This window comes from Miscanthus floridulus, chromosome 6 (assembly GCF_019320115.1).
Source record: "Miscanthus floridulus cultivar M001 chromosome 6, ASM1932011v1, whole genome shotgun sequence".
NCBI classification, from domain to species: domain Eukaryota; kingdom Viridiplantae; phylum Streptophyta; class Magnoliopsida; order Poales; family Poaceae; genus Miscanthus; species Miscanthus floridulus.
This window is the reverse complement of record NC_089585.1, coordinates 123604847-123617383: the sequence shown is the minus strand read 5'-3', so window position 1 is coordinate 123617383 and position 12537 is coordinate 123604847. Positions and strand designations below refer to the sequence as shown.

At 43.3% G+C, this 12537-nt stretch overlaps 1 protein-coding gene across 1 annotated transcript; it reads left to right on the top strand.

Moving 5' to 3' along the window:
* The first annotated feature begins 4446 nt into the window (after window positions 1-4446).
* LOC136459425 (uncharacterized) lies at window positions 4447-6217 on the top strand. The gene is made up of 6 exons (XM_066459278.1): window positions 4447-4558; window positions 4640-4845; window positions 4919-5213; window positions 5299-5391; window positions 5479-5827; window positions 5907-6217. Exons 3-6 carry the CDS (start codon window positions 5112-5114, stop codon window positions 5960-5962), a joined length of 600 nt encoding a protein of 199 aa, XP_066315375.1. The 5' UTR covers window positions 4447-4558; window positions 4640-4845; window positions 4919-5111; the 3' UTR covers window positions 5963-6217.
* The last annotated feature ends 6320 nt before the right edge of the window (window positions 6218-12537 follow it).

The window sequence follows — 12537 nt, the reverse complement described above, 5'->3', positions numbered from 1 at the left end:
TAAGCCATCTAAATTTCTCCGGAACAAGAGCAGCCGAACACCCCCCTCACGGCCGTGTCCGGCCTATGGGTACCCGCCGGAGAGGGAAGTTTCATGGCAGGAACCAGGAAACGAGCCAACGAGGCAGCCAGCCAGGCAGCTTCATCATCAGCCTGAGTGCTTGACGATGCGTGCGAGGTCAACCGGTCAAGTCTTTGTGAAGGTCATAAAAAAACTCTGCGTCTGAACGCGCACGGCGCGTCCCGCGTCGCCTGCCGGCGGCCACGTTAAATTAAGCTAAAGCCCACCAGCCGGAGTGAGGCAGTGAGCGCGCTCGTGGTGGCCGGCATGGGATCCGGATGCGGGTCGAGCCGTCCGGCGATGGCCGAGGCCAAGTCCAAGTCCGACGACAGCGGGAACTCGTGGGAGTACAGGCTCCGCAAGTACCTCCTGCTGCTGGCCATGCTGGTGGCCACGGTGATTTTTTTTTTATTTTTAACATTTTTTATAAACTAATTTTAAATCTAATATTATTTTTTTCTTTTAAAATTAAAACTTTTGGCCGCGTCTATTGCCATAGCGTGGCAAAACGCCTGTGCCACGTCATGCATGGTGGCGCAGTGGGAGGATGATGTGGTGTCGTCCTGGCAAGGTTTCCCGCGTCACCTATCTTGGCGCGGCTGTGACGCGTCATCGCTAGTGACGCAGCAAGGCCCAATTAAAGCCCGTGACGCCCCCACTACGTCCGCCCTCGCCCTCGAACGCCGCCGCTGCCTGCGCCAGGCGCCGCCTACCAGCGCCGCCTCCTCGTCTATGCCAGACGCGCCGCCTCGCCTGCCAGCATCACCTCCTCGCCTTCGGCTCATATCAAGGTAGCTCATTCTCTCGATTTCTTGTTATTATGAATGTTATTTTAGCTAGGGTTAGTGATTTAGGATAGCTAGGGTTAGTGATTTAGTATAATTACGTTAGTAGTTTTTAGGATTTAGGTAGGTTAGTAGTTTTTAGGATTTAGGTAGGTTGTGTAGTTAGGATTTAGGATTTAGTTAGGTTAGTAGTTTTTAGGATTTAGTTAGGTTAGTAGTTAGTGATTTAGGATAGTTAGGGTTAGTGATTTTATTATGAATTTGTTTATTTAGGTAGGTAGTTTTTAGGATTTAGGTTGTGTGTTGTAGTATAGTTAAGATTTGGTTAGATAGTTAGGGTTTACGTTACTATTAGTTAGGCCTTTGGGTTTAGGGATTGATTAGATATTTATTATTTAGTTAGTTTATAGTAGTAAAGGTTGTCAGTATAGATACTAGTTTTCAAGTGTTAGTACTTAGTAGTGCGTGATACGGCAATTTGGAATGGTTTGATGAACCTCCTAGCTTTAATGACATTTGTGTCCGTTTGAATACATAGAAATTGCTTATTTTTCTAGTAAAGTTGTTTAATATGTCTGTTAATGTTACTTTGAATATATATATATGCTTTCGTATTGTGTTTCTATTGCATAACAAGTAGTTTAAATTTTGCAATGCTACATAATGTTAATTTGAATATTGTTAATTTGAATACTCTGACCCTTTGTTTACCAATTTGTAACAGAATGATCCCTCCCACGTAGCACCCGTTGTATCCCTTCTTGAGGTGGAGTACGACGAGCCGCACCGAGCACACTTGTTGAGTGACACCAATGCAGAGGTGTTCTTGCCTCCTTTGAGGACCCACACATACACCAGGGCGCACCAGTAGGACGAGCGTTACGCGCCATACATATGGCGTGCCGGCTTCCTCGAGCTTGTCCGTGTTGTCAACTACGGTCTTTCGTCTCTTGACCCAGCACCACTTACTACAGGTGTAGACAGGTGTGAGTGCCTTCATTGTCCGTAAACATTCTTATAACAAATTTGAGACAACTAACAGTCGTTCTATTTTTATAACAGGTGGAGGTCTGAGACCCACAGGTTTCGTCTACCTTGCGGCGAGATTGAAAGGTCCTAATGGCTAGAGGGGGTGAATAGCCTAATAAAAATTTCTATAACAACACTTAACAAAAGGTTAGACAATTATGAGGCAAAGCAAGTGTTGCGCTAGCCTACTCAAAATGCAAGCCACCTACCATAATTCTAGTTTAGATAGTGTCGATTCACACAAGAGGTATGACACTACCCTATGTTAGTGTGCTCTCAAAGGCTAACTAAATAGCCACACCAAACAAGCAAGCTCTCACAACTAGTTACACTAAAGAGCTTGTCAACTAGTTTACGATAATATAAAGAGAGTGATCAAGATAGTTATACCGCCGTGTAGATGAGTGAACCAATCAATCACAAGGATGAATAACAATGAAGACCAATCACCTCGGAATCAAAGGATGAACACAATGATTTTTACCGAGGTTCACTTGCTTGCCGGCAAGCTACTCCTCGTCGTGGCGATTCACTCACTTGGAGGTTCACGTGCTAATTGGCTTCACACGCCAAACCCTCAATAGGGTGCCGCACAACCAACACAAGATGAGGATCACATAAGCCACGAGCAATTCACTAGAGTACCTTTTGGCACTCCACCGGGGAAAGGTCAAGAACACCTCACAATCACCACGATCGGAGCAGGAGACAATCACCACCCTCCGCTCAACGATCCTCGCTGCTCCAAGCCATCTAGGTGGCGGCAACCACCAAGAGTAACAAGCGAAATTCGCAGCGAAACACGAACACCAAGTGCCTCTAGATGCAATCACTCAAGCAATGCACTTGGATTCACTCCCAATCTCACTATGATGATGAATCAATGATGGAGATGAGTGGGAGGACTTTGGCTAGGCTCACAAGGTTGCTATGTCAATGAAAATGGCCAAAGATGTGAGCCATAGCCGGCCATGGGGCTTAAATAGAAGCCCCCACGAAATAGAGCCGTTATGCCTCTTCACTGGGCATAACACGGGACGACCAGACGCCAGCCCTCAGCGTCCGGTCGCCCGATGGATGCCACGCGTCACCAGCTTCAAACGTTGTTCGTCAGATGTCAATGGCTACGAGGCTGACAGGACGCTCCGGCAAAACTGACCGGACGCTGAAGCCCCAGCGTCCGGTTGTTTCCAGTAAGCTCCCCGAGGCGTATTTCTTCGATCGGACGCGTCTGGTCCACCTTGACCGGACACATACCAGCTTCCGGTGCAATACCCTAGGTATTGTGCCGACCGACCAGTTCGACCGGATGCAAGCTGCCAGCGTCCGGTGCTTTCCGACCCAGCGTCCGGTCAGTTGACCGACGCCAGTGTCTTCGCGACCAACTTGTTTTCACTTCTAACTTCTTCACCCTTGCTACAATATGCCAACCACCAAGTGTATCACCTTGTGCACATGTGTTAGCATATTTTCACAAACATTTTCAAGGGTGTTAGCACTCCACTAGATCATAAATGCATATGCAATGAGTTAGAGCATCTAGTGGCACTTTGATAACCACATTCCGATACGAGTTTCACCCCTCTTAATAGTACTGCTATCAAACCTAAATGTGATCACACTCTCTAAGTGTCTTGATCACCAAAACAAAATAGCTCCTACACATTATACCTTTGCCTTGAGCTTTTTGTTTTTCTCTTTCTTCTTTTCAAGTTTAAGCCCTTGATCATCGCCATGCCATCACCATTGTCATGTTATGATCTTCATTAGCTTCTCCACTTGAAGTGTGCTACCTATCTCATGATCACTTGATAAACTAGGTTAGCACTTAGGGTTTCATCAATTCACCAAAACCAAACTAGAGCTTTCAGAGATGACCTTGACCATGCAGGACGTGAAGGCTATCTTTAGCCTTCAGTTGGGGGGACTTCTAGTGACAGATATAGTTGACAACGATCACTGGAGGGAGCTGGTGGCTTAGTTCACTAGCTTTCTTTCACCGAACGATGAGGTTTCCAAGAAAAATAAGTGAGCAATTCAAGCCTATTTAATAATTGCATTGCTTTTCTGCAACCATCGGGTCTCATTTTCTTTGGTGAATTTTAGAAAAAGTTCTAGTGTTTCATCGTCGTGGATCACAGAGCGCTTCGATTACTTGGACCCATAGGCTGATGAGGCTCAGATCGACAGATTCGCTAGAGTGTGGCTCTAGCACTTCCTTGGTGCTTTTCTCTTCCCAGACGCCTCGGGCAACACCATCAGCTAGATCTTCCTTGATATACTACACCAGCCGTGGGATAACATAGCGGCGTACAACTAGAGCAGCGTAGTCCTGGCATGGACGTATCGACAGCTATGTGTTGCCTATCGTCGCACCTCAGGGTATGCGAACCTTGGGGGTTGCTCCTACCTACTTCAGGTTTGGTGTTGGAAACGATGGCTCATTGGGAGGCTCCTTGCTACTGGTTTACCAGCAAGTACTTCGGTTCACTATATTCTTCGAGGCAGTTACATATGATTAAATTATTAATGGCTAATTTATTATCGTGTTCAATGCAGCATTGGAACGAGCAGGATACACTCCCTATAGCTCTATATATCTAGACGCAAGCAGAGTTAGAGGGAATGCAAGGCGCAAATACAGGGAGTACACGGTTGGTCTCGATGTCCTAACACAGCACCAGGTTACGCTCTCTTTACCATCATACATGTGTCTTGTTCGATGTACACTATATCATAACCTAACTCAATTATGAAATATTTAGGTGCATTGGTGTCCTTAGGATGCTCTGGAGCTCGAGTACTATCTGAGTCCTGTCACTAGGGATGAGTCAGACGAGTATCGTTGCAACGTCCCTCTTATTTTCTTCCACGTGGTGGAGATTCACTTGCCCATCAGGGTTTGTAGGCAGTTTGGAAGAATGACAGGCTATCCACCACCGCTTTACTCCACCAACCAAGAATTGTACGGGTGCGTTATCGATTAATAACAAAGTTATAATTCAGAGGTGTGTATGGTACAACTAACAATCGTTTTGTTGCAGGTATGACCGTAGGAAGAGGTACAAGACCAAGGATTGGTGCGTGACACACAATGCGTACATCTAGTTGTGGTAGAACAGGGACCGGTAGCCGGTCGATGCGGGTCCCCCACACAACCAGCACACCTTCGGCAAGTACCTACGGTGGCTTCACAGGTCTACGAGGACATATATCAAGCCCCCATACACTGAGGAGATGATTGACGAGGACGACGAGGAAGATGTGATCGAAGATGTGTATGACGTTGCCATTAGGAACGACACACAGCTACAAAGAGCCCCGCTTCAAAGATACGTGGTAAGATACTCGAATGGTACAATTTGTTATCCATTTGGTATTAAGTATGTGTACTAAAACTGTTCAACCGCGTTTCTGTACCCAGACAACACAATTGTCAAGGATGTCCAACGAAGCAGCGTTTTGGCTTCACGAGTCTAGAGGGCTAGGGCCAGGTATTCTCGAGGCTTTTGTGGAGGTAAACATAAACTTTTCCATTCCAAAAATATTTCTTTAGTGTATATGTGTTTGAGAAATGCACTAACTTTAATGTCTATTTATGCAGAAGGTGAAGCGGAGCTGCAGGAAGCTAGTTCAGAAGCTGAGCTACATGGACACTCTTTGGGTGGAACCGGCAGTCCCAGCGTGGTCGGGTGGCACGTCTTCTAGCTCTTTGAGGACACCAGCCGGCTCTTCTCAGCCAGTGATAGGTGTCACTTCTGTAGTGCGTACACAACCATATCATAGCGCTGGGAAGGATCCTGCAAGTGAGGACGACGAGGACGACGACGACCCCCTCGAGCTTTCACAGACAGCACGACCAATGGGACGATTGGTCGAAGGACGAGATCGGCATGTCTCAGCTAGGTGGTGCACCGGTTGGTACCCAAGGAGCCTCACATGTAGTAACAAAGGTAGTTTCTTTAAATACGTAGGCTCTATGAACTAATGATCATAAAATTATAAGTAATTGTGCATATCATATACTTGCAGGGTACGAGCCGTACGCAACGGCAACGCGACCACACCGACATTGGCTACACTCCTAATGTGTTGCCTACAAATCAGAAGAGACAGAGGCGTCCGAGGGATCCTTACACTCCTGGGACTTAGTGAAAGTGCATCTAGCCCTTTAGTGGGTTTTGGATGATTGAATGACAACGTGATTAAAGGACTAACCCATTTGCTAAGTGTGGACATGTAATAGGTCATCTCATAGGTACTTAATGAAAGCCAAAATGATGTGTTGTTGTATAAATAATCTAGTTCAAGCACAAGACAACAATGCAAAAAGAATTCATGTAAAGGCTTATTTATTGTGGGATTTCTATGTTCTATGTGAAAGCAAGCTTGTAAGAATTAATTAATGAGACATAAGGGATTGCATATGGATTGGTCTCATATTTAAAGCTTGCTAAATTGAAGTGAAAAAGATAACAATACATGAATGAATGATTCAACACAAGATGTGACTTGATGGCTTGAGATGGTGAAGATAGCAAGGAAAGGCTTCGAGGTACTAAGCAAGGGTGAAGGGTAAGCGACGGCTTGGCGGCCGAAGAACCTAGCTAGGGTGAAGAAGGAAGTACTTGCATTTAGTTGAGGTACTAATCAAGCTATGATGGCCACGTTTATGTGGAGGATCAAATCACTATTGGAGTGTTTGATGGAAGTGACTTGATACATTTGGGATTATTCAAATTTGATGAATGGAATCAAGTCACATGCTCAAGATGGCTATGCTCAAGTAAAAAGATCAACATCAACATGTTAGCACCCTTACTTGATGAAGATTGGAAGGGACGGCATCAATTCAAAAGAGATCAACTCAAGTGGTATAAATTCATTTTTCCTTTGATCTTGAGTTTAATAGGTATGCCATACTATTAAGAGGGATGCATCATGTTGATAGATAATGTTTCATAAGTACTCAAGCCAACCCATGTGAGTTTTAAGTATTTGAGCGACAAAAGAGCTAACTTTATTTTTGCTGGTCTGACAATATCGGACATGTCCGGTATTGATACCGGACGTGTCCGGTATTTACCCAGCAGTGCTAAAACTGTTGTTCTCGGGTTGGTTCGTCGGGAGTTCCGACGTAAGTCGGGAGTTCCGACTGTCAGGAGTCTCAGCAAGGGTTAGAAGTTCTGACGTCTCGCACTCTAACTGACTTGGAGGGTTTACTGTCCTAGCCATACCGGATGTGTCCGATATTCATACCGGATGTGTCCGGTATGCATGACCAGAGGCCAACGGCTAGTTTTCAAAAGCCTTGAGGGTCGGGAGTTCCGACGGTCGGAAGTTCTGACATGTGTCGGGAGTCCTGACACCTCACATACTTTAACTGAGTTACATGTTTTTCAATTTGCTGAGGGTCAGGAGTTCCGACGTGAGTAGGGAGTTCCGACAGTCAGGAGTTCTAGCATTCATCGGGAGTTTTGACGCCTCACAACTTCACTGTAACTTAGTTACCATTGGCGCAGTGTAAATCATACCAGACGTATCCGGTATTGCAACGGCTATAAAATGGCTAGTTTTTCCAAGGGGGCTATAAATACCCCCAAGCCTCCACTTTTGGAGGCTGCTGATTCTGCTGATACACACACACGTTTTTGAGCCTTGCCAACTCTCCCAACCCTCTCTTAGTGATTGATTGATCAAATTTGCCAAATCAAATTATGGGTTGAGTGAAATTCAAAAAGAGAGCAATCTAACCACTTGAGCACTTGTGCATATTGTCAATCTCATGATTCGCATTTGTTACTCTTGGACTCTTTGGTCCTAGACGGTTAGGCGTCGCCGGAGAGCGCCTGAGAGAATGTGGTGTGCCTCGGAAAGTTTGTAAAGGTCGATTCTGCTGCCTCGGAATCGTCTAGTGGAAGGAGGAAAAGGAGTTGGAAAAGACTCTGGCTAGAGTGACCTTCGTGGTACCCTCTAGGGCTGACCTTCGCTGGGTCGCCCGCAGCCCCCTCAATGGAGAGTAGGACTCGAATGAGCTCGAACTTCGGTAAAACAAATATCGTGTTTCAATTTGTATTTCATTCAATATTTGTGTTGCTCTAGCTCTTGTGTAGGTTCTCTGTGTATATTGTCATCTCTTGTAGGTACCTGTAGTTTAGTTTGAAGATAGAAATTGAAAGGAGCAAGTTTGGGGCTGCTTTGTAGAAATCGTGTATACCGGACATGTCCGGTATTGATCACTGCGCCAGGCTATTCTGCAGAACACGTGCATACCGGACACGTCCGATATTAGAGCTCAGTGCTGAATTTATTTGATCCTTGCACTAATCGTTGTGTTGCAGGATTGTGGCTCCTAGATTTATTTAGTATCTTTTACATACTCTGTGGCTAACTTGTGAGGAGGTAGTATTACTCTTATTTGGAGTTTCTATTTTAGAAACTCCCTTTACTGATTGTTTCCGCATTTAAAGGTGTTAATTTTCAGAAACGCCTATTTACCCCCCCTCTAGGTGGCATCCTAGGTCCTTTCAATTGGTATCAGAGCAAGGTTCTCACCTAAAGCTTCACCGTCATGAGAAAAGGATGTCGATGCCTATCGAGTTAGAGCCGGTGCTTCTCCAAAATGATGGTTCAAACTTTCTAACTTGGTCAATACATGTACTCAATGCTTTTAGAGATATTAGTCCTCTTATTGAGCATATTGTGGATGCAAGCATACCTCTTTCTATAGTTGATTGGAGCAACTACAAAAATTTGTCAAAAGAGAAAGAGATATGCGTGCAACTCAATGCTCAAGCTATTAATATTATTTTGAGTACATTGAGTATAGAGGTTCAAGATGAGGCAATCTTCAATGGACAATCACCTCCAGAGAGTGCTCATCTCATTTGGACTAGACTTTTTGATTTATATGGAAAATCCAAATGTGATGATCCACTTGAGATCGAGTCAATGGAAAGTATGTCCATTGTGTCATCATACAGCGAAGAAGCCTCACAAGACCTCAAGAGCGCCGAGCCGGAGCAAGAAGTGCAAGCAGCGCATGACTTGCTATCTGCCTGCATATACCAGATGTGTCCAGTATGCCTATCGGACGTGTCCGGTATGGCCGAGCTAGCAGACCAGCAAGCAGTTGTTTGCAACGATGCTCAAGCCCAGTGGCGACCAAGTGATGAGTCAACCTCAGTATCTCATGATACTCATCACTTGTGTCTCATGGCCAAGAAAAGCAAGAAAAAGAGTAACAAGAAAGATCAAGAAAAGGAGAAAGCATAAGTAGATGATCAAGATGAGAGTGATGTTGAAGTTGAAGACAACTACAACCTTGATCATCTCAACCGCAAAGACAAGTTCATCATCATGAAGATAGTTGAAAAGAATAATGAGCTTGAAGAAGAGATCGAGAAGCAAGAGCAATCACTTCAAAAGCAAGAATTATTTCTCATCTCCAAGATGGAAGAACTAAAGGCTCTAAGTGAAAGGTATGAAAAATTGTTAATTGAGCATGCTTTAGTTACTAACTCCTCTTCTAGTGTTTCACAACTAGAGAAGGAAAACTTTGAGCTCAAGGCAAGGTTAGATAAACTATCAAACAAATATAATGTGCTACAAGCAAATTATGTTCATCTAAAGTGCTCTCATGAGGAAGTAGTAGAATCAAGCTTCATGCTTAAGGTAGCTCATGAGGTTATGATCACCTCGGTAAAACTTTCTCAACCTCTTACACATTCACTCACTAGTACACCATCTCAATTAAATATTTCTTGTACTAATGAGTGTGCTCCTCAAGCAAGCCAATCTTCGATTGAGCTAAATCTTATAGAAAACATAGAGCTCAAAGAAGAAGTGCAAAGATTAAAGAAAGATGTGATTCGGTTGAAGGGTAAGGAGAAAGCACAACCTTCTCAAGATAACTGTGATAACATGGTGAAGAAGCTTGAGAAGGGTTTAAACCTTGCTTCCTCCAAAGCCCAACAAAAGAATCACATCTCAAGCAAGGCCAACACAACCAAGAGCAAGAAACATGGAAAAAGGATGTGCTATGGTTGTGGATTGTATGGACATGAGTGGGCTATGTGTCCACACAAGAGTTGGGCCGACAAGGTTGAAGCCGCCAATCAAAAGTCTTCTTCCAAGGAGGCCAAGCAAATAAAGAGTGATGGACAAAGTGCTTGTCTTATGAGCAAGAAATTGGGGCATCCTACCAAGAAATGCCCAATGTACAAAGAGGCAAGAAAGGAAGCTCAAGTTGCAACAAGAAGATGCTATGGATGCAATGAGATGGGCCATAAGGTTGATAGATGTCCATACAAGCAAAGCAAGCATAGAGCAAACAAAGGCCGCATATGCTATGCTTGTAGAAGAAATGGGCATCTAAGCTATGAATGCCCAAATGGTAAAGCACCTAAGCCGAACACATTTGTTTATAATAATATGCTTAGGAAGACCATAAATAGAGTTAGCATTAGCAAGGTGATGTGTTCACCACAAACTAGTGCTAAAGTCATTTGGGTGCCTAAGCACTTGTTGACTAACTCAAAAGGACCCAATAAGAGTTGGGTACCAAAGTGTGCTTAGGTTAATGATGTAGTTACTTGGTGATGAGATGAAGGTTTCGGGGTGGTTGAGCAAGCAATTTGACAATATTCACTCAATCTATCAACCAATTCTTATCATAATCCCTTATATGGTTGACCCGAAGATAATTCAATGAACATATCATATATTTCATCCTCACCATTGGTAACAGGTACCTAAACCTTTTAGGATAGCCACTTTGTTTATTTCGTGTTCTATAGCTCACAAATAGGTACATTTGTGAAATAATGAAAGTGGCTAATTAGATTCAATTAAAAAGAATTTTACTTTGCCATATGATGCTTTTAACGACTCTCTAGTAAACCAATTCATTTATTGAGGTGCAAGTATACAATAAATAATAAAGCTAAACAAATAATCACAAGCAGCGAATTAATTGGTTCTGTCCTAAACCTATCGGACGTGTCCGGTATTACTATCGAACGTGTCCGGTATGGCCAGGGACAGAAAGAGAGTGTTTCTGTTCTACGTATTCCGAACGTGTCCGGTATACCTACCGGACGTGTCCGATATTGCAGCAACCAGAACACAATTTGAATTACAACTGAGTCTTTGATTCGTATATTTTCATATATCCTTAACTTACTCAGAAGCTTGTGTTTTATCAAAACTAAGTGGATTGTGAGCATCTCTTGAACTCAATTATAAATATGGCAATTTCATTAGGTTTGTGGTTCAAAATAGAAAATTGACTCCCAAATTCTTAATAGAATAAAGTGCTTATTGAAAGTCATTCAAATTATATGAGGCACTTATTTAGGGGGAGCTAAGTTTCTATTTTTCACCATTGTGGACTAACAAATTTATCTAGCATTCTTTGTAGTTCTTTAGATGAAAATGTATCTAGCATGATTATTTGGCAATTGAGGTCAACATAAAGATCATCATGTTGTTTATCTTCTTAGTGGTATTCTTGTGGGCTCAAGGCAAAGGTATATGTTTACATACATATATTGTAAGTGCATCTAAGGCCCTTTATATGTTAGAATGTGCATTTGTGTGACATAGGAGAGATATTCTTCAAACCCCATAACTAGCATGTGTAGGTGGTGTAAATTTGAAAAACTATTTGAATCTTGGTCTTTGTGACCTAACCTTGTCATGTGATGATTATAGCTCCCCTTGATTGTTTGATTGGCTAATCACACATGACATGGCTTTCTTAAGTCCACAATCTACTATGTCTCACTCTATCTCTCTCAAGTAAGCAAAATCTTGTATATGCCAAATATTTGGAAAAGAGAAAATCTTTTTATGGCATTGGATAAGAAAAGTGATGATACTCAGTTTGGATCAAGATTATATACCTTTTTGGACTGAGAAATAACAGAAAAGGGGATTGGAAGAGAGAAAACACTTTTTGGAATTATTTGGGCCAGCCCACGTATACCAGACGTGTCCGGTATGCTACCGGACATGTCCGGTATGAGCGGGGCTATAAAACCGAGCGTACCCCTTTGGCCCAGACAAGCTTGTCTCCTTCCAACCAACCCAGCCGCCGACTCTTCTCCTCACCTAGGGCGATCGAGACTTTCACCAACAAAAGAGAGAGAAGGAGATCGCATTGGAGAAGGCTTGCATCAAGATTGAAGGCCCAGGGATTTGGATTTCTCATCGCCTTCTCATCTCTCCTCTCAAGGTACCCTAATCATAGACCTCGTCCGATCTACATGGTCAATGCATGATTTTGAAATTCCTTCGGTCAATATGCTGCATTGGTGATATAGAAGCAATGTCCAAAGTTTGGAAATGATACGTGATGGTTTGAATCATTTTGATTCAATCCAATATTAGAATTGTATGTTAGGCTTAGCTTCTTTTGTATCTTTGTTTTGCATACCTATTGACAATTGTGTGTCAAAGATGGATGTAAAACCATGGATCAAAGATTCTACGTCTAATTTGCAATTCGAGATAAAATTTTGGACATGTATCTAAAATTTCTTGAAAATCTTTGGATACAGGACAACAGCCATGAGTGGACGACAGGAGCCGAGGTCCAAGCACAGGCATGATCCAGCACTTGAAAAGTACAAGAAGGCAAGATAGGAAATGCATCCTGGAT